The sequence below is a fragment of the Sus scrofa genome, chromosome 1, assembly GCF_000003025.6.
Source record: "Sus scrofa isolate TJ Tabasco breed Duroc chromosome 1, Sscrofa11.1, whole genome shotgun sequence".
Classification (NCBI taxonomy): Eukaryota; Metazoa; Chordata; class Mammalia; order Artiodactyla; family Suidae; genus Sus; species Sus scrofa.
Window position 1 is genome coordinate 27,566,848 of NC_010443.5, and position 19,332 is coordinate 27,586,179.

Sequence of the window (19,332 nt, forward strand, 5' to 3'; positions counted from 1 at the left end):
GTCCCCTCTACTTTCCTGAAAAGCCTCCCTTTTCCTCTTCACTTGCAACTCCCAGGCCTCCTGAATTCTCTGTTGTCTTTTTGCCTCTAGTGATGCATCCCTCTCTGTTCTGTCTCTTTTGGCCCAGGACGTTGATTTGTTTGATAAAGAAATCTCTGGCAAAAATTCCTGATTTTAAAACCAGTATTTGATGAAATGTAGGCGCTTCCTAATGCGCCAGTTCAGTCTCCATCAAAATAAAACAAAAGCTTGCATTTGCCACAGAACCGTCCTGTCTGAGAACTAGAATAGACCCAAGAGATCATCTAATCCATGGGTTTCCAAAATCTGGGTTTAGCAAAGAACGTTTTTAATATGAGTCCTTATGCAAAGCCCTGATACATAACAGAGAGAACATACTTGTTTTAGGTAAAACAGAATTGGAACCTATGTTCTAGAATCACAGAATTTTACTCACCCCATCCAAGGCAGCCCCAAGACACCAAGGTGGACCTTAAACCTCTGCGAAACATGGTTTACAAATCACGAATCTGGTCCTTTCTGTTATAGATGCAAAAACTAAGCCTCGTAAGTGACCTTCCTAGGCTCTAATAGGTGGACAATAGAAATGAAAGGCTCACACCCCAGAAGCGCTGGGCCAGGCACTTCCTCCACTATTTCACACCCCTAAGATTCTCCTTGCAGGGCCCCAGAGGTCCTCTCTTCCTGGAAAGTTATACTGGGTTATATTGAGCATGAGAGGAACCCTGGACCCATGACCGGCCTCTTAACGCTGCATAATTTTGCTTCTCACTGGAACAAGACCCTTGACAAATAGTCTTGCTGTCTTTCAGTAAGTGTTTCAGCATGCATGCATGTTTTTTGGGGTTTTTTGTTTTGTTTCTTTTTTTTGTTTTTGTCTTTCTGTCTTTTCTAGGGCTGCACCTGTGGTATATGGAGGTTCCCAGGCTAGGGGTCGAATCGGAGCTGTAGCCACCAGCCTACACCAGAGCCACAGCAGTGCCAGATCCAAGCCTCATCTGTGACCTATACCACAGCTCACGGCAATGCCAGATCCTTAACCCACTGAGCGAGGCTAGGGATCAAACCCGCAACCTCATGGTTCCTAGTCAGATTTGTTAACCACTGAGCCATGATGGGAACTCCAGATGTTTGTAAAGCATTAATGGTCTCCCTCCCCTTCTCGTGATTCGCAGAGTATCTCAGGAGCATCTCCTTGCCTGTGCCTGTCCTGGTGGAGGACACCAGCAGCAGCAGCGAATACGGCTCCGTTTCTCCAGACACGGAGTTGAAGGTGGACCCCTTCTCCTTCAAAACAAGAGCCAAGTCCTGCGGAGAAAAAGATGTCAAAGGAATACGGACGCTCTTTCTGGGGTAAAGACCTGACTTACACGGGGTGAGAGATGTATGTTGTACGTCTTTATAAAGAACGTTGTGATGTGTGCTGTGTACATTTTTACAGCATCCCTGATGAAAATTTTGAAGACCACAGCGCTCCACCTTCTCCTGAGGAAAAAGATTCTGGGTTCTTTATGCTGAGGAAGGACAGTGAGAGACGGGCCACGCTTCACAGGATCCTGACGGAAGACCAAGACAAAGTCGTGAGAAACTTAATGGAATCTTTGGCTCAGGTAAAACGCCTCGTGGAGACTTCATTTCCCCAGAGTTTATGTATTTTACCAGTGTCATAACCACTTGGACCTGTCACAGGTGACGTGCAGACACGAGGCTGCTGCTGCCTTCCTGATGATAAAACAGACCTACCCCAGGGGGAGGCAGATTCCTAACACAGAAACTGCATGTTTAACATAAGCTATTTTTAAGTCAGAAGCAAAGTTTTCATGTTGATGAAGTTCCAGCTGGTTCCTACAAGCCTTTTCATCCTTCATTCATGTGTTTATTCATTCAATCAATAAAAATGCATTGAGGAGTTCCCGTGTGGCTCAGCTCAGTTAAGAACCCAACTAGTATCCATGAGGATGCAGGTTTGCTCCCTGGCTCAGATCCCACGTTGTTGTGGCTGCATTGTAGGCTGGTAGCTACTGTCCCAGTTCGAGCCCTAGCCTGGGAACTTCCATATGCTGTCTTCAACAGAGACCCCTTTGCTTGGAGAGCTACATTCAGAGGGAAGGTGATGGGCAAGAATAAGGGAATTATGTCTGGAAAAAACCACACTGGTCAGACTCGTGTTCCCTGGTATATTTGTTTGCTAAACTGCCATAACAAAATACCTTAGGGTCAGTAGCTGAAACAACAGAAAATTCTCGCTTCTAGTTCTGGAAGCTGAGTCTAAGTGCAAGGTGTTGACAGGTTTGGTTTCTCCGGAGGCCTCTCTCCTGGGCTTTCAAATGCCCACCTTCTTGCTTTGTCCTCACCTGGCCATTTTTCTCTGCAAGCCCCTAGTGGTTCTTCCTCTTCTTATAAGAACACTAATCCTATTGGATTAAGGCCCCACCCTTCGGCTGCCACTCACCCTTAATTACCTCCTCAAGACCCTATTTCCAAATACAGTCACACTGCAGGTTAAGGCATCACTGTATGAATTTGGGGGTGGGAAGAACAACACGGTTTAGTCCATAGCACCTGGGAAAATGTGTTCCCTGGGATTCTGCTTACAGAAACGAGCAAGAATCCCCTCCCCAACTCTGCCCCAGTGGAAACAGGGCTCCCCCCCAGCTCCAAGCTGTGCGGGACACGTCCTGGGCCTGGAGCAGATGCTCAGGCCTCTTGTGGGTATCAACCTCCCCAGACAAGCTCGGCCCAGGGACTTGCATCCTCTTTTAGTTCTGTGGGTGTCACAGACTTGTGTACCTGCTTCTGCACCTGTGGCTGCCATCAGTCCTCTGTGATCACAGTGGACACAGCTTCTTCCCTTCTTTCTGTCCTAGGAAACTAGCTGCAGAAAGGGTGGAGCTGGAGGGGTGGGGTCAAGTGTCAGCCTCAGTCCAGCAGTTTACCTGCTCTCACTCAGCTTTTATTGGGATGTAAATGGAGCCAGGCTCTCTCTTTCTGGGCTCTTACCATACAGCCCCTGCTTGTCTTAGTGTGGAGAACCCCACGAAATTTCTCTGCTGATCCTGTCACCCTGGGAATTCTCTAATGTTCACATCTTTAGATCCCATAGGAGGAGCTGAAAGGCCATGTGGGTGCCTGCAGGGCCTTTGGGTACAGGGAGAACTGAAATGGCACCATCTGGGCTTTCTAGGGAAACCCTGACTTGGGTCCTAAAGGGAAGCTGCCTCGAGGGAGCAGGGACTCTGAGACCCAGGAATGAGGTGCTCTGGGGTGAAGGGCAGCCAGGCCTCTGAGTCGGGGTAGAATGAACACCGAGGGGGCCATGCAGGAATCTGGAAGTGTGGAGGATACAGGAGCCATCAAACTTAAGCTGTCACTCCTGTCTTTCCGTCTGCTTGCTGTGGTCATTCAACGACCGAGAATCAGATGGCATAAGAGAAGGAGAACCAAGTTTAGACAGAAGGAGCACCTGCATTGGAGGTCATTTATTCAGCCAGTACTTATCGAGCATCTACTAGATCCCAGGCACTGTTCTGTGTGCTGGGGACACTACAGTGACAAAATGGGGGCGGAGGAATCTACATCCCATCAAAGCTAACATTCCAGTCGGGGAAGAAAAGCAATTTAAAAAATCAGTAAACATGTAGTTGAATATACAGTAACATGTGTAGTTAAATATGAAGCTATAGGAGTTCCCATCATGGCTCAGTGGTTAAAGAATCCAACTAAGAGCCATGAGGTTGCAGGTTTAATCCCTGGCCTTGCTCAGTGGGTTAAAGATCTGGCATTGCCGTGAGCTGTGGTGTAGGTCACAGATGTGGCTCGGATCCCGGGTTGCTGTGGCTCTGGCATAGGCCAGTGGCTACAGCTCCGATTCGACCCCTAGCCTGGGAACCTCCATGTGCGGCGGGTGCAGCCCTAGAAAAAGGCAAAAAGACAAAAAAAAAAAAAAAAAGAAAGAAAGAAATTAAGCTATATGTTGCTATACACTATTATATTACATATCTATTACTATATATGTGAAATATATGGTAATAATAGCAAATACTTTCTATGTCCAGGTATGTTTCTTAGTATTGCCTGTGTCTTTACTCCGTCCTCGTGACACTAGTCCTACAGCAGTAGTCGTGTTAGCGTCCTCATTTTGCCGATGAGCACAGGGATGCACAGAGGAGCTGAGGAACCCGCCAAAGCCCTGCAGCCCTAATCGATGGAGTCGGCATTTGGACCCAGGCAGTCTGGCTCCTGGGCGTGTGCTCTCAAGCACCACACGGTTCTCCTCCCTGGTGACCAGATGGTGACAAGTGCTGGGAGCAACACAAAGCAGGGGAGGAGACAGAGGCTGGAGTTGGGGGAGGAAATCACCAGTAGCCACCGTGGAGGGAAGGCTTCTTCTGTGGCTGCTGGTGTCAGATGCCTGCTTAGGTCAGAAACACAGAACGAACGTAGGGGTTGCTTGAATCCCATAATCATCCCCAGTGGGTGTACTTTTCCAGTTCAGAAAGGGTCTGCTGGTTTGGGGTTTTCTTGGCCTCCCTGCTGGAGGGCCATTAGGGCAGGGACTGCCCTGGTTATTGTCGTTGTCCCAATGCTCAGCACAGAGTCTGGAAGGAGACCTCACTTCCGTGACTAGGCTGAAATTCTTAAATTTTGGAGTTGGATAATCTTTTGTTTTGTTTTGCTTTGCTTTTTAAGGCCATGCTGGTGGCATATGGAGGTTCCCCGGCTAGGGGTTGAACTGGAGCTGCAGCTGCCAGCCTACACCACAGCCACATCATTGCAGGATCCAAGCTTTGTCTGCCACCTATACCACAGCTCATGGAAAAGCCAGATACTTCACCCACCGAGTGAGGCCAGGGATGGGGCATGCATCCTCATGGATACTAGTCAGGTTCATAACCTGCTGAGCCACCATGGGAACTCCTGGAGTGGGTTAATCTTATTCAAGTGTTTATGACTCCCTAGTTTTTAAAGCACACTTGAGTGTTCTCTATAAAAGGAGAATGGGAAGAAAAACTTGAAAGCAACTCACAGAGGGAATGCCTTGGTGCACTAGCGAGAAGTAACCAGTGAGGACCAGAAACTACTTAGTACTAAGTAGCACTTACTAAGCCAGAAGCACTCAGTAAATCCAGAATGGTCAAGTGATAGTCACTGTCCTTCTGACTGTGCTGCCAGGGGTGCTATGAACCCTTCCCTGTGATGTAACGTGCTGATCTAGTGGTAGAGCAGGTCCCGACCCAGGGTTCCTGCTGGCTCATCCAGCTAATTGGGGCAGTAGAAGGCAATGATTAAGAGCACGGGCTCAGCCTCAACTTGACTCTGAAACTTTGTTCCACCACTTAAAGGCTCTATGATTTGGGCAAGTTATTTAACTTTTCTGAGGCTGAATTTCCTAATCTATAAATGAGGAAGCAGTGGTATTTACTTCACAGAGTTGCTACAAGGAGTAAGTAAGATCGTGAATCATTCAGATAATAATAGAAAGTGTTCCACAAATGTTAACTATTATTGTTGTCGTTATCATTAGCGAGCAGGCTAATAACATTTATCTACTATCTGATTTTTTTCCTATAACCGGTTGGAAATAATTCTTTTCACTGTATTAAATATTTCTAGATATGTCTGTGCTTAATAAGCCTATCCTTTATAACAAGGCTAAAATGCAGACGTTGGTCGGGTCCTCAAAGCGGCCCATGAGAGCCGTTTCAATCTGTAACATCCTTCTGAAACCCACTCATCATTTTTAAGGAAGCATAAGGGATAAAGAATAGAAAGCACCTTTGCAGGAGAACCTGTGAGTTCTGTGAGCCCTGTCCCTGCTCATGAAAAGGGCGCTGTCAGATGCTACCTTCTGATCCTGAATCAGGCTCATTTGATACCTAAGATGGTTGTTCATAAAGGAGGTTAATCACACAGGGAGGCAGGAGTGAGGACAGAAAGAACCATTATGGGAGTTCCTGTCATGGCACAGTGGTTAATGAATCCGACTAGAAACCATGAGGTTTCGGGTTCCATCCCTGGCCTTGCTCAGTGGGTTAAGGATCCAGCACTGCCATGAGCTGTGGTGTAGTTCGCAGACTTGGATCCCACATTGCTGTGGCTGTGGCGTAAGCCAGTGGCTACAGCTCCGATTCGACCCCTAGCCTGGGAACCTCCATATGCCGAGGGAGCAGCCCTAGAAAAGGCAAAAAGACCAAAAAAAAAAAAAAAAAAAAAAAAAAACAAAGAAAGGAAGAACGAATGAAATACCCTAGACAGAAAACATTTCCCAGGCTACACAGCGTTCCTTGGTAGGACAGTGGCATCAAAAATCCAGAAGCAGCATGTTTTACTGTTGTGAAAACAAAGCTAATGTCAAAAAAAATGTTTGCTGTTTAAACTGCTGGCAAACATGTAACTGATTTTTCACGTAGATAAGCTTCCAATCTCTGAAAAACTCACATTTTTCTTCTTGAACATATTTTCATGTTGTTATGATATTGCCTGCGAATCTTTATTTTGGTGGTAATTTAGTTCGTGGTAAGAAAAGAAACAAAGTTTATAACTGTTCCCAGTCTGATTTTAAAATATTCCCTTAATGATACTTTCAACCTTTTCAATATATTTTCTCATGAAAACATAAACATGATAGGGAGCTCCCGAATGAAAATATACTGAGAGAAAGAACTTGATGGTGCATTCCTCTCCTATTTGAGTGGACTCCTAGAAATTGTAATTTCCACAGCCCAGTTGAGGGGTTTAATTGTAATGATGCAGTAACAAAATGTGCAATAATATGAGCTAGAAACGAGCATGATAAAAATCCCGTTGTTTCTTAAAGTTAAATGAGATAAATAACATCCTGCTATGTTTCCTTTAAGGAAGCAATGTTTTTGCTCAAAGTAAAAAAATAAAATAAAATAAAATCGAGAGAGGGAATTTGTTTAAATATTGTATTTAATTTTTTAATGTATAAAGTAGTCCATTTGGTTCATTCTTTTAACTAGTTGCCTTATGGGTGGGTAAAGAATGGGTTGCAGGATGGAGTCAAAGTGAGCCCCTTTTGACTGTAAGGAATGGACGCCCTTTAAGGGCAGTTGAAGTCCTGGGAGCTCTTTTGAGTGTATATCCCTGCTTTGTTTCTGTCTTAAACTCCTTCTCTGTGTGCTCTCCCACATGTTGTATTGTATCTCTAATAATAAATGCTATACCTGTTTTTACAGTCTTTGCCTCCATGAAACATTCTTGTTCTCAGCAGGGGCAAGAATCAGGCCAGTTCTGCTTTTAGCCTCTAGCTGCTCTAGTGGCCAGAATTCCTGGTTTTCATCCAGGCTGCCCACATTCAATTCCTGAGCAGGGCATTAAGATCTCACTTCAAGCCATCACTCACTGCTGTCTCAACCAGATCACTGTGGCTTATTGCCTGCATCTCTCTTTAGCACCTGATTAAAATTTCTGAGAGTGGACTCTTATTGCCTTAGCCTGTCCCTGTTTGGACAGAGCTTTTTATATCTGACTACGTCATGGCTATTGGACAGTGTATGGGCCGGGTGCCTTTCCTCCTAAGGTCTGATCTGATTTGGTGGGGGGGGAGCCATATAGTTCAAATATGGTCTCTCCCCTTGCCGGGGGGAGGGGGGGCTGGGGGGGGCTTGCATTTTGAAGCCTAGTTCTTCTCAGCAGGAGCTATGGGACAGCAGGCCTGTGGCTGATGCATCCAGCACAGATCAACTGACAGATTGGTGGTTTTTATTCACAGGGGGCAGAAGAACCTAAACTAAAGTGGGAGCACATCACAACCCTCGTCACAAGCCTCAGAGAATTTGTGAGGTCCACCGACCGAAAGATCATAGCCACCACCCTGTCGAAGCTGAAGCTGGAGCTGGACTTTGACAGCCACGGCATCAGTCAAGTCCAGGTGGTGCTCTTTGGTTTTCAAGATGCTGTAAGTATGCTATTTTGCCCATGTCCGCCCCCCCCCCCAACTCCAGCTAAAATTAGTCCAAAAATCAGATAGGATAAACATATAAGGAAAATAGGATAAACCTGTAAGTTCTATTATCTTTCCTTCCTTTGATAATTTTGATGAATTCTTTTCTCTTCGGATCATAAAGAAGTGTGAGCTGGTTGCCTGTCCGTGTACCTCTAAGTACCAGATTTGTTGTTTGGTATGTTTGTGTCTCCCCAGATTTGTCTGTCCTCAGATTTGGAGTATTGTTATCTCCCTAGATTGAACACCATGGAAAATAACAAAACCCACGCATGTTCCCCCATGGCTGTGCTTTGTCCTTATGAAATAGAGAGTAGCCAGTCACTGTCTATTTTGATGAGTTTAGCCACAGAGCACACTTTCGTCCTGCACTTTCCAATTCTGTATGAGAAATGCCACCTAGTGGTCATCGAGAAAAATGTAATCATACAGATGGCAATGATCATTTTGTTCCCCTGCTCTGGTTTCCATACAGAACTTCTTAAACATGCTTGTTTAATAAATACTTACTATTTCCTAGCCAACAGTATATTCAGAGCCCAGGGCATCAGTGGATGAAAATTAATCCACAGGCTCTTGTGAGAGATTGCTGAGGATTCCTCCCTTTTGTATCGTGTTGCTATGCAGCACAAACTAAGCCAGTTTTCCAGAAGCCTGATTCAAACCATATGTGATATTCTTGAATGAGACTTATTTGTAGAACTTTGTACCAAAAAAAGCCTGAAATCCCTCCCAGAAGGCCCTTACGAGGTGCGGGAGACAGAAATAAGATATCGAAATAAGACAGTGCCTGCGTGTGAGTGAAGAAGCACTTTGCATAATTTTATTTAAAGTCCCCAAATTAACTCACTCCTAGTGTGTTTATTGCTCCTACATAGGAGATATCTGGACAGTTGCATTTGGTGCATCAAATGATTCCTGATTTAAAATCAAATGGTCATCCTTCAGTGGCCACGGGTGCTCTCTGAGACTCTGTGAAAGCCACTTGGTCCTGTGCTATATCCCGGGTAGGGTGACACCCCTGACTCAACTGGGGTTGTGGGAAATGAGCAACTGGCAAAGCCTATCACTAATATTAAATGCTAAAGGCACACTTGCTCTGGAACTTGGGAACCCCAGGCATCTGCAAATAGAACGAAATAATCTAGTAAATGTGCCCTTGCCCACACATTTGGCTTCCAGCCTAGAGGCTGGAAAGCAAACAGGCCAGAATTCAGATTGAAAGTGGGTTAGTGGTAATCCTGGGCCATAGGCCAGGTCTGTCTGTTTGTCTTGTCTGTCTGTCTGTATCCCTCTCTCTCTCTCTCATACACACACACACACACACACACACACACACACACACACACACACACACACGCCCCTGCTCTTCCTCAGTCAATATCCAGGATGGGAATGGACAGCATTTAATGAAGGGCTGTCAGGGTCAGGGTCAGGGTCATGGAGGATCCCTCTTTCATCTTCCGTGCGTGACCCTTGAGAGAAATATTCTTAGTTCCTAAATGTTACTCTCCACAGTAGTTAAGTAAGCAGACAGATCTTTTGTGAAAGTACTAGGACAAAAGCATTCTGAAAGGATTTCCTAGAACGAGTGGGAACCAAGCAATGGTTCATTTCCTTGGGAGCAGCTACTCTGAGGAGTTCCTCAGCTCCACTCCCTTCTAAACTGGGGGATCCGATGGGGATGGATCAAGGGCAGGAGTAAGCATTTGGAACCCCAGCGCTTGCTGAGAGAACAGTAAAGTCTCTCCAGCTTTCTCTAAGATCCCGAGTCAGAGCCCTATTGGGAAAATAGTCTCTTTTCTTAGAGGTTTGTATCAACCAGCAATTAGTGGAGTTAATCAAAATTTTATTTTTATTTATTTATTTATTTATTTATTGCTTTTTTTAGGGCTGCACCTGCAGCATATGGAAGTTCCCTGGCTTAGGGATTGAATCGGAGCTACAGCTGCCGGCCTACACCATAGCCACAGCCACTCGGGATCGGAGCCACATCTGAGACCTACACCACAGCTCATAGCAATGTCGGATCCTTAACCCACTGAATGAGGCCAGGGATCAAACCCACATCCTCATGGATATGAGTCTGGCTCATTACCACTGAGCCGTAACAGGAACTTCGAACCCAAATTTCAAATAAGCCTCTCTTAGTTTTATGATAAAGTTATTTCCAAAAAGGTAACACACATGGCTTAGACATACAATGGAATATGACCCACCCTTAAAAAGGAAGGAAGTTCTGACACATTACCCTAAGTGAAATAAGCCAGACACAAAAATACTGTATGATTTCACTTTTGAGACATCTCAGCAGTCAGATTCATAGACAGGAAGTAGAATGGTGGTTGCCAGAGGAGGGGAGAGCAAGGGGGGATTATTGTTTAGTGGGTTTAGAGTTTCAGTTTTGCAAGATGAAAAGAGTTCTGGAGACAGCCGGTGGTGATGGACAATGGGAATGTACTTAAGGCCACTGAACTGTACACTAGGTCAATTTAATGTTATGTGTATTTTACCATATAATTTTATTAAAAAAAATTTTTTTATTCATTAGGGCCATACCCACAGAATATGAAAGTTCCCAGGCTAGGGGTCGAATCAGAGCTATGCTGCCCGCCTCCACCACAGCTCACAGCCACGCCAGATTGTAATGTGAACAGCTTTTCTGGAATGTTTTCGCAGATTAAAGAGATATAAGCAAATGAGGGCAGGAAAACAAGGCACACGCTGTGGCAGATCTGTAGGTAGCACACACATGCACACTGTCCCCCTTTAAGGTGTTTCCAAGTCACCAGCGTGTGCTGAGGCACCTGCTTGTGTTAAATGACAAGCATTTACCGGAGTTCCCATCGTGGCTCAGCGGAAGCAAATCTGACTAGCATCCATGAGGACGGGTGTTCTATCCCTGGCCTCGCTCAGTGTGTTAAGGATCCGGTGTTGCCATGAGCTGTAATGCAGTCACAGATGCGGCTCAGATCTGGCATTGCTGTGGCTGTGGTATAGGCCGGTGGCTACAGCTCCAATTGGACCCCTAGCCTGGGAACCTCCATATGCTCTGGGTACGGCCCTAAAAAGACAAAAAAAAAAAACAGCATTTACTCTATTTAAAGCCCCTTGGACTCTTTTTTTTGCCTCTTTGCCACCTGCACCAAACGATCTGCACATGTCATGAAGGGTGGAAGCTGCAGGTTCCGCGTCCCAAAGGGGTGACCTTCCCATGGAACCAGAGGGCCCTTCATTTACATGATGTGTCTCACTTGCTTACATGGGGATCACCAAACTTCATTTTGAAGTGACTATTCTTTATGGGTTTACTGGTGACATAAAGAAGTTATTCATGATTCAAGGTGAAGAAATCGCACAATTATTTTTGTTGCTAGAATGTCAACCAAATGCGTGCCTCAGCTATCGGTTATTCGCAGTTAAGTGTGCAAGCAGACCAACTGTCCCTCTCTTTCTCCAGGTCAATAAAGTGCTTCGGAATCATAACATCAAGCCACACTGGATGTTTGCCTTGGACAGTATCATCCGAAAGGCAGTGCAGACGGCCATTACCATTCTGGTTCCAGGTCAGAAATACTTTGCAAATATTTAATGTTTGGTGTTTCCAATTTCCATTCATCTATCATTCATGGTGTCTCCTCACTGCTTTAAGACAGACGAGCCTTTTTTTTTTTTTTTTTCATCTTTCCAAGCCACCAAATAATATTTATCTAGTGCATATATACTGAGCAATGGCACACCAAGAAAAAAAAATTTTTTTGGTCTTTTTAGGGCCGCAATCCATAGCATATGGAAGTTCCCAGGCTACGGGTCAAATCAGAGCCATAGCCACTGGCTACAGCCACAGCTACAGCAACAGGGGATCTGAGCCGTGTCTTCGACCTACGCCACAGCTCATGGCAACCCTGGATCCATGTCCTCATGGATACTAGTCGGATTCGTTACTGCTGAGCCATGACAGGAACTCCCCAAGCAAAGTGTTTACTGTGTGTGAGGAAGACTTGCTTCCTGGTCTTTAAAGAGTGTAGTTGTATATGAAGACAAAGAGAAAACTATACAGGTGACCCAAAGGCATATCTATGTCCAGACATCTGTGCTCGTAAGACACATTCGTGTGTCATCCTTTACCAGGGGTTTCCAAACCTGCCAGTGCATCGAATGATGTAAGGCACTCTTTAAAATTACAGCTTTCAGGGCTCCATCCAGGACTGAGAATGTGCTGAGAATAAAGCCCAGGAATCTGATCTTCATCCCGCTTCCAGGCATTTTTATACACAGCCACGTTTGGACATCACTGGTCTAGACAGATCCCAGCTATGTTTGCAGTGAGATACAAAAAGGGTAGTGTTCATGAAACCAGGTTTTATGGAGTAGGTGAGAGCTGTAGTCATACTCAAAGGCAAACTTTCAAAGTGTTTCGATACTGTTCCCATTAAGAAAAAAAAATTTAAGTAAAACTCTTCTAGGAGTTCCCTGGTGGCCTAGGAGGTTAAGGACCCGGCATTGTCGCTGCTGTGGCTCCCGTCACTGCTGTGGTGCAAGTTTGCTCCCTGGCCTGGGAACTTCCACATACTGTGGGTGTGGCCAAAAAACAACAGCAACCACCACCACCACCACCACCTCTTCCACTTCATACATGTGTGTGGACAGGTCAATTGATTTAGATATATAAATTAGAAATACATTCTATTGTATTTTACGTGTAGTGTAAAGTATTCTAAACTAATTTCTATTTTAAAAAGATAAGACAAATATGAACTATTTTAAATGTCACGTTATCTATAAAATGGTACCACAAACTTTGAAGTCATCATCAAGCCTTCTGAGTCGTGGAATTCCTTCTCTTCTCTCAGAATACCTTGTGTGATTTGCAAGTGAGGGACTAACTTATTTCCTTCTTGTGAAAGAAGGAAATAGAAGAAATGCTAACACCCCTGAACCTGTTGTTCCTCTCTGTGGCACATCTGCACCCCTCGTTCCCCCTGCCACACACACACCTCTGCCTTCTTCATGTCTCGGTTTATAAGATGCCTCCCCAGAGGGTCTGACCTGCCCTGAAGCCTACAGCAGACTCCGCCTGGTACTCTCTCCCCTTGGAAATGGTTTCTCCCCACTGGTGACACTTCCTCCAACTGGAAACTACTTTTATTTTCTCATCTCATGGCTGTTTCCCTCACCAGAGGGTAACTCTGTTTATTTTATTCTTTGCCAAGCATGTTATCCAGCATGGTGCCTAGAAATCAGTAGATGCCTAATCAATACTGGTTGAAACAATAAGTAAATGAGTTTCACTTGTTACAACCAATTAGCGTGAACAAGTTGGCCTAACATGGAAAAAATTCTACAGAGGCTTTGAAACAATGTGCCTCCCAGTTGGATATGAACCTGAGGAGCCTAAAGCTGATGGGAAGCTAATGTGATGCTCTAAGGAAGTCAGCACGTCCTTCTGTTTAGGTGATTTGTCATTGGGATGAGCTCAGATATGGGAAATGTAAATGGGGAGTTATAAGCCCAAAAGGCACAAGGGGTGAGAGGGACTAGGTGTGTATCAGTGAAAGGATTAGGTAAAAGGCCATAAGTTAAACCCAGTAGTAACCTAAATTAAGAATGCTCTTAGGAGTTCCCTGGTAGCTCAGTGGGTTAAGGACCTGGCATTGTCACTGCAGAGAGGGATTATACTTTGAAATAATTTAAGTATCATAGAAATAATTTGTCTAATTTTTTAAAAGTTCTTTTAAAAACGGATTATTTAAATGCAGTGGACTGTATCCTGGAATAGAAAAAAGAACATCAGGAGTTCCCATTGTGGCTCAGTGGGTTATGAACCCAGCTAGTATCCACAAGGATGCGGGTTTGATCCCTGGCCTCCCTCAGTGGGTTAAGGATCTGGCATTTCCGTGAGCTGTGGTATAGGTCGCAGACACGGCTCGGATCTGGCGTTGCTGCGGCTGTGGGGTTCCAATTCAACCCCTAGCCTGGGAATTTCCATATGCTGCAAGTGTGGTGGTAAAAAGCAAAAAAAGAGAGGAAGGAGGAAGGGAGGAAGAAAGGAAGAAAAACTATAATCTGAATATCTGGGTTTAGTTAATAGGATTGGAGCAATGTGAATTTCTTAGTTTTGACCAAGGTACCATAGTTATATAAGATGTATTGGGGGAACTGAGTGGAAGGCATACAGGAATTCTCTGTTTTTGCAGTTTCTATAAATCTAAAATCTCCCCAAATATAAAGATTATAAAGAACACTGATTTCACTGTAGGTGAAACATTGTTGAGAGAAGGCGACAGAGGCAGTGCAGGAAGGCGCGTCTCCTTGATGGGGGCCCCAGTAATGGGCACAGCTTTAACTCAGCCCCTGTGTGCAGCAGGGCACATTCTTTATGGGAAGGTTCGCTCAGGAAGTTCTTTGTCCTTCCGCTGTGAAACTGGTTTCTGTGAGGCCACTAGGGGTCTCTGATGACAACTGAAATGGCTGAAAGCATTTTTTTTTTTTTTTTTTTTTTCTTTTTAGGGCCACACCCGAAGCATATGGAGGTTCTCAGGCTAGGGGTCTAATCAGAGCTACAGCTGCTGGCCTGCACCACAGCAATGCCAAATCTGTGCCGAGTCTTCGACTTACAGCGCGGCTCACGGCAATGCCGGATCCTTAACCCACTGAGTGAGGCCAGGGATTGAACCCACAACCTCGTGGTTCCTAGTCAAATTTGCTTCCGCTGCGCCATGATGGGACCTCCTGAAAGCACTTTTTAAAGTGGAAATTTTAGAGAATCACACAAAGTAAGTACTTTTTAATATTCCTCTCAGAATAGAGGAGGACAGTATGCACTGAATCCCAATATATAAATGATGAAATATGTGACCAAGAGGAACTGATTTCAAGCATTTGACAATTCCATCGAATTTCCCAATATCCCCAAAGATTTTTTTTTTTTTTTTGTCTTTTTGTCTTTTTGTTGTTGTTGTTGTTGTTGTTGTTGTTGCTATTTCTTGGGCCGCTCCCGCGGCATATGGAGGTTCCCAGGCTAGGGGTTGAATCGGAGCTGTAGCCACCGGCCTACGCCAGAGCCACGGCAACACGGGATCCGAGCCGCGTCTGCAACCTACACCACAGCTCACGGCAACGCCGGATCGTTAACCCACTGAGCAAGGGCAGGGACTGAACCCGCAACCTCATGGTTCCTAGTCGGATTCGTTAACCACTGCGCCACGACGGAAACTCCTAAAGATTTTGTTATACAATTAAAATTCGAAGAAACTACACTAGAAATGCCTGTCGCCATATTTTCCTGATCAAAGTCCCTTTTAGATGACAAAAGACTACAATTAACCTACCAAATGTTGAAAGACGTGCTGAAGAAACCAACAAATTCAAAAAGATGCCATCCCCAACAGATACATTTCCTAGATGTGTTTGCTGAGAGCACCCAGACGTTGGTTTCCAAACACCATTCTCTCATAAAAGGAATCAAGCTCCTTGAAGAAATGGTTGACTTCCAGGCTGGGGCAGAGGAAATACAAGATGAACCTGTGATGGGACTTACTGTGATGGTAGGAAGTAAGCAAGTTCCCCAAAAGGATGGAGGCTTATTGAAAGGATTCTGGAAAACAGCAGGAAGGACTTCCCCAAAGTCTAAGCCAGAACAAAGAAAGCAGAAAATAAAATAACAGTAGTATTGGATGTTAGTCCAGAGACTAAACTAGAGACCTATAAGTACATATTGATATAAGCCATTGAATACATACATACATGGAGGAGAAGGGCCAGTGCTTTGTTTTAGGAGAATGCCAGTTGACCCATGTAGATGGAATGAGGGAAGTAGAAAATCATCCTTAGGCAAACACCACAGTAATAATCATTGCAGGCAAGAACCATCACTGGCTGCTGAGATCAGCAGGCAAATGAGTGCCGAGAAACAGCATATTTGAATGGTCTCAGGGAATCTCCCCACAAGATAGCTACCAATTGCAAAGAGAAAACAGTGACTTCCACCGTATCAAAAGATCCTTCTTTACCAAAAGGTCAGGATAAGCACCCCTCATAATAAGGACATCAGCATTCCTGAAATGATGCCCGCAGAAGGGCACACCATCCCCTCTGTGGTATTCTTGCCAAAAATGCAGAGCCTCGACCTAATCAAGACAAGACTTAAGTGAACCCCAACTGAGGGGCACAAAATAACTGACCACTACTCCTCAAAATTCTGGATGTCATGGGGGATAAAGAAATACTAGGGTTCTTGGAGTTCCCACTGTGGCACAGTGGAAACAAATCTGACTAGGAATCATGACGTCGTGGGTTCAATCCCAGGCCATGCTCAGTGGGTTAAGGATCCAGCATTGCCATGAGCTGTGGTGTAGGTCACAGACTTGGCTCTATCTGGCGTTGCTGTGGCTGTGATGTAGGCCAGCAGCTGTAGCTCTGATTAGACCCCTAGCCTGAGATCGTTCATATGCCACGGGTGCGGCCCTAAAAAAGCAAAAAGCAAAAGAAAAAAGAAATACTAGGATTCTGTCACAGATTGGAAGAGACAAAGAAAACATGACAGCTAAATGCAGGGTGGAATCTTGGATCAGAAAAGGACTTTATCAGGAAAAGCGTGAAATTCATATAAGGCCCATAAATGAGTCAATGGCCTTGCATCCATGTTAACTTCCTGGTTTTGGTAATAGTGCCAACGTTAGGCAAGATGTTAAGTCTAGGGCAAGGTGCTAAAGGGTATACAAGGACTCTCTGTACTGTTTTTGCAACTTTTCTGTTATTCTAAAATTGTTTCAAAATGAAAAGTAAAAAAAAAAAAATGTGTTCAATCTTCTTTCTTCCAAAAAAAGAGCACACAGAACAGAGAGTACAGTGCAAGGCCCTTAAGAGCTTTTTCCCCTCGGGCTCTTTTCCCACTTGCCATCCAGGATCAGCCTGTAGAGTCCTGGCAACATTAACTATTTGTTGTTTCGCCTCAAGTACAGTCTGGCTGTGGGTGACCAGATGGAGAAATGCTGAGCGTGAGACCGGGTCGAACTGACTATGTAGGATTTTTTTTTTTTAAGGGACTATTTATTTATTTTTAGGGCTGCACCCGCTGCATATAGAAGTTCCCAGTCTAGGAGCTGAATTGGAGCTACAGCTGCCGGCCTCCACCACAACCAGAGCAATGCCAGAACCGAGCTGTGTCTTCGACCTACCCGACAGCTCACAGCAACACTGGATCCTCAAGCCACTGAGCGAGGCCAGGGATTGAACCTGCATCCTCATGAATCCTAGTCGGATTTGTTTCCTCTGCGCCACAGTGGAAACTCCTTTAGCACCCTTCTGATAGGAACTCTCATTGTTTAACCTGCTAGAGCACTGGGTACCACTATTAGTTGTTGAGGCTGTCATGGACCCTGGGTCCACATTCATGTCAAATGACCAGCATCTAAACTACATGAGGTGCTTGTTACAGGCATCATCCGCTGCACTGACAAGTACTCTGATCCTATTTGGCATCAAAAATACCCTGTGTTAAAGAAGCTCGCTCTAGTTATTTTCCTCTGGGGAAATATCCAGTTGGGGTAGGGGAGGGGGAGGGAGGTAGGAATAGTCTTATTTGATCCTGTCTCACAAGGCCTCTAGCTTCCCACAGGGAGCCCTCTAAGTCCCCACCCATCACGCGGCCCTCTGAGTCCCTGCCTTCCTCTTGACACTTGGCTCTCTCGTGCCCGTCCTCTCTGCTTTCCATTCTCAGAGGGCTCATTGGAGCTTCCTTCCCTCAAACATCTCTCCCCCTTTCTCCACCCGGCCAAGGCTTTCCCTTCCTCCAGAACCCTGTGCAATCCCTTCTGCCTCCATGACTCCATCAATGCATAAACCATCACCACTGGATTTAGTCATCGCATATATATATACCTTATTTACCCCCTGAGCTCTTACTGCACGTACCTTGAGTTACCTATGTAGCTAGGCACATAATGGAGATCATCTAAAATATTTTAAGCTGTACTCACTTGTACTTATGATTTCATGGCTCTTCTATGTATTTGTGCTAGTTCTGCTTTAGAGTTTTATCTCTCTGAGGACAAAGACCAGATGCTCTATCTCATTTGCATACTTTTTCTTTTTCTTTTTTTTTTTTTGTCTTTCTGCTATTTCTTGGGCTGCTCCCGCGGCATATGGAGGTTCCCAGGCTAGGGGTCTAATCGGAGCTGTAGCCACAGCAACTCGGGATCCGAGCCGCGTCTGCAACCTACACCACAGCTCACGGCAACGCCGGATCCTTAACCCACTGAGCAAGGGCAGGGACCGAACCCGCAACCTCATGGTTCCTAGTCGGATTCGTTAACCACTGCGCCATGACGAGAACTCCTCATTTGCATGCTTTATAATGTCTAATTCGACGATAGGTACTCAGGGAACCACAGGAAAGACCAAAATAACAGTATTGCACCCACTTACAATTTTCTACTTTCTTTAAATTGTTGAGAATGATTTTTAGTCACTTAGACTTAAGCAAAATGATAATTTATGATAATTTAAAGTGTACAGATTTAAGGGAAAGTAAGAGGATAGTTAAATGTAGCAATAAATACCAGAAATTTTTCTTCCCCCAAAGTGAAATTATATTCAACAGGACAATAAAACTTTTAAACTGTTTTTAAAATTTCACTTTAGAGACCATAAAAGAAATTTAAGAATAATTTTAGAAAAATTGTAAAGGCCTCATCTTATTCTAATTTAATATATAACTGCACTTGCTAAATTAATTAATTAATTTATTTATTTTTTGTCTTTTTTGCCATTTCTTGGGCCGCTCCCTCGGCATATGGAGGTTCCCAGGCTAGGGGTCCAATCGGAGCTGTAGCCACTGGCCTACACCACAGCCACAGCAATGTGGGATCCGAGCCACGTCTGCAACCTACACCACAGCTCACAGCAACACTGGATCCTTGACCCACTGAGCAAGGCCAGGGATCGAACCCACAACCTCATGGTTCCTAGTCGGATTCATTAACCACTGAGCCACAACGGGAACTCCAATTTTTTTTAAAGTAAGATTTTTTCTTAATTTTGTTCCCTTATAAATACAAATAATCGTAGTAAGGTAACATCTGTTCCGTCAACATTTTTTGAGAGACTAATATGTCTTAGCCCCTATACTAGCTTACAAAACTTAAACACCTGATTTCAAATCACATCTCTTATGGATTAATTGAAAATAGAATTTTGGAAGGAAAAAAGAGATAATGCAAAAATAGTGTAGAGGTGGAGTTTGGTTAACCTTAGCAGATAAAGGGTAAGGGTGTGGAGAAATTGGAATCTTCGACACTATCGGTGAGACTGTAAAATGGTACAGCCCCAATGGAAAACGATAT

The 19,332-nt window shown here is 44.7% G+C and overlaps 1 protein-coding gene across 4 annotated transcripts in view; it reads left to right on the forward strand.

Annotated features, from left to right (window-relative positions):
* MAP3K5 (mitogen-activated protein kinase kinase kinase 5) overlaps positions 1-19,332 on the forward strand; it is a 220,358-nt gene that overhangs the window by 186,705 nt on the left and 14,321 nt on the right. For all 4 annotated transcript variants that reach the window (XM_021072505.1, XM_021072507.1, XM_021072516.1 and 1 more), the window contains 4 exons: positions 1,197-1,374; positions 1,463-1,631; positions 7,757-7,942; positions 11,448-11,553. In XM_021072505.1, coding sequence (XP_020928164.1) covers positions 1,197-1,374; positions 1,463-1,631; positions 7,757-7,942; positions 11,448-11,553 — 639 coding nt within the window. The remainder of the gene's footprint in view (positions 1-1,196; positions 1,375-1,462; positions 1,632-7,756; positions 7,943-11,447; positions 11,554-19,332) is intronic.